The sequence below is a fragment of the Limulus polyphemus genome, unplaced genomic scaffold, assembly GCF_000517525.1.
Source record: "Limulus polyphemus unplaced genomic scaffold, Limulus_polyphemus-2.1.2 Scaffold1, whole genome shotgun sequence".
Taxonomy (NCBI): Eukaryota; Metazoa; Arthropoda; class Merostomata; order Xiphosura; family Limulidae; genus Limulus; species Limulus polyphemus.
The window spans coordinates 3,228,619-3,231,581 of record NW_013665611.1 but is presented as its reverse complement, the minus strand read 5'-3'; the positions used below and the strand labels follow the sequence as shown (position 1 = coordinate 3,231,581).

The 2,963-nt window shown below is 36.1% G+C and overlaps 1 protein-coding gene across 1 annotated transcript in view; it reads left to right on the top strand.

Moving 5' to 3' along the window:
* The window catches only part of LOC106460829 (ankyrin-3-like), a 154,623-nt gene that overhangs the window by 86,414 nt on the left and 65,246 nt on the right, over positions 1-2,963 (top strand). The window contains exon 11 of the mRNA XM_022386586.1: positions 553-750. Within this exon, the coding sequence (XP_022242294.1) occupies positions 553-750 (198 nt within the window). The remainder of the gene's footprint in view (positions 1-552; positions 751-2,963) is intronic.

Here is a 2,963-nt window from a genome sequence, read left to right as displayed (position 1 = left end):
GTGTTTAGCAGTGAAAACAATAGGACAAGGGGTCATAAGTTCCAATTTTGGCAGTGTAGGAGTCATGTGCAGTTTATAAAGTATTACTTTTCAAATAGGGTGGTTGGCTTTTGGAATGAGCTGAATTCAAGAAAATAATGGATGAATACATGAGTATTAAGGGGTGGATGTAGTTGGGAGCTGGAAGGGACATCCTTGGTGGGCTAATAAGCTTCTTTTTGCCCCTTTAATATTTTATGAATGTATGAGTTCCCAAAAGTTTGTTGAGTTTTTAAGGATTTAACATTTTATAACTTATAAAACTTATTTTATAAATCTTAGCATCCCATTATAGTTTTAATTCAACAGCTAAGTATGTCACAATGTATATAGATTCCTCCTAAGACTATCCTCTTTATATTTATACCATTTGAAAATCTCTATTTACAATAGTGTCTCTCTATTTTTTTAAGAATTTACTGTAATAGACTTTCTTTAGGGACAAAATGTGCAATAATATGTTAAATGACTGTGTTTAATATATCTAGTTGTTATTTTTTGTTTGAAATACAGGAAGAGCAGACACCTTTACATATTGCTGCCAGACTTCAAAATGCCAATGTTATTAGTCTTTTAATTCAGCATGGTGCCGAAATTGATGCAACAACTAAAGAAATGTACACTGCCCTTCATATTGCTGCTAAAGAAGGCCAGGAAGAAGTAGCATCTGTTCTTATAGAACATGGAGCCTCTCTCAGTGTTGCCACAAAGGTTTTAAGCTTTTCTTTTGTAACATATTATAAACATTTTTGTAAATGTTTGTTTATAATTCTAATAATCCTTTAAGCATATAAAAATATATTTATAAATTATCAAAACTGTAAGTTAATTATAAATCACAGAAATGTTGATTTGATCCTGTTACAGTTTAAAACAATGGTGCATTATTAAAAGTGTTTTATTCCAGTCTCCCAAAGTGTTTATATTATGAAACAATAGGAGACACCATGATTTCATTGTTGTGTTAAAACTGTTGAATTTTACTACTTAAAAGTACTTTGAGTAAGTGGTGTTTTTGTGTTCATCTGGTGTTCAAAAGACAAAAAAGTCCAAAATAATTGTTTTTCTTTTGCTCTACTGATTCGGTAGATATTGCTTAAAATGTCATGCAATCAAAGTTATTTTAAATGGTAAAAACGTTTTTTTTGTTAAATCATTTGATCATTGCTGTTTATTGGCAAAACACCTTTTTTTCTAACAAAACAGGTAAACTTTTCTGTTTCTTTATGTCTAAATTGGTTACCACTGTCTTTACACATGTTTTTTTAAGATATGAGAAAAAGCATGTTCCGATATGGTACTTACCTTCTCTTACAAGATTAGCTACAAGATCAGTGCTGCCCTCTATATGCAAACTCTTTCTTTAAGCATGCCATAAACCTTGTGCTCTCCCCTTGTTGGAATTACTATATTCCAACATGTCTCTCATTCAAATCATCATGCATTATCTCTTAACCAATAGTAGCATGACATGCTCATGTGACTCCCTCTATACTCTTCTACGAAACCTCCACTTCTCGTTTGACAGTGCTCTTGTTCAGATGTTTCGAATTTTGCTCTCGTGTGTTTTGTTGTCGTAATATTAAGAGTTTTATTGCCGCAGTGGTTTAACTTTAACAGTTTTATTGCTGCTATGGTTTTCTACTTGTTTTTGCTTATGCAGCTGAGGAATATATTTTCAATTACTTTCCAGTCTTTATTTTTTGTACGTTGTATTATCTATCAAATACACCTACTAAGAGCACTCTTTTGCCATTGCTACAGGTGGGGGCAACCCATCTTGGGATTTTCTGGTGATTGAACATTATGTGGGTCTAACATCTTCTCTTGATGTTGCCCCACTTCTTCACGAACAATCTGACCCTGTTCATTCTGGTGAAGATTTGATAGCCTTTTCCACCACCAGATTTTACCATGTCTTCCTCTGCTCCACCTGTAAATCAGCTAGGCCTACTACGACGTTTTTGGCTATATTTCTCAGGTATGTGATGTTTTATTCCTTTCCCCAAATATTAGGGTTCATGCTGTCCATTTTGCTTCCCATTTGGTTGTGAGTGCCAGCATGCCTCGCCCTCATGGGCTACGGATCAGTTTGCTTTGTCATACCATCATGCAGACTGTCCATTTCTAGAATCTTGGTTGTTTGGGTCTATTTTGCCTGTATGGGAGGGCTTTCCCTGATTTTATGGTGCATTCTCCCATGCCCAGTTTTCATGCCTTGTCTTACCATTACTTCCCTTCTGCTGTATTTATCTACCATACTTCTCACTTCTGATGCTCTGCACAGACATCCTAAGGGTTTTTTTTTTCCAGGGACAGCCTCTCACTTCTTGACTCCATGTGGGCTTGTGTGTTATTCTCGGCTCTCGTCTTCCACACGTGATTTCTCTGTTGTTGGGATACTCTTGATTGTGATGAGTCTTTGTCATGGGTTTGTTGGCTGCCCACTTATCTTTGTGTATTCTGTTTCACCCTTCTTTTCTTTGGTGGTATTTTCGACCATATTTTGGGCACTTTGGACTTATGAGTGAATAACATCCTTTGTTCGGATCTTTCTTCTCCCATCTTCATCTCATGGGTCCGGTTTTTGTTTCGATTGTCTCTCTGACTTTGTCCTCCCAGACTTTGTTCTGGTTTTTTGTCATCAAGTTTCCCATCTTATATTTTCTCTGGCATCTCATCTGCATCATCCGTTCGAGGAAATTCTTCTGCAGACTACACTTCATACAGTCGTCTCCAATTATTTCATCTATATCACAGTTTCTTCTTCATTGAGTTCTCGTCTTTCACCTGCAGTCGTTTTTTGCGATTCAGTGCGACTTTTACTGGATTAGTTTATATCAATACTTTTCTTTTCAGGGGCCCTTGCTTCATTTCTCATTTTATGGATCTCGCTCTGTGACGAGTGGTGCCTAACCAGGTAT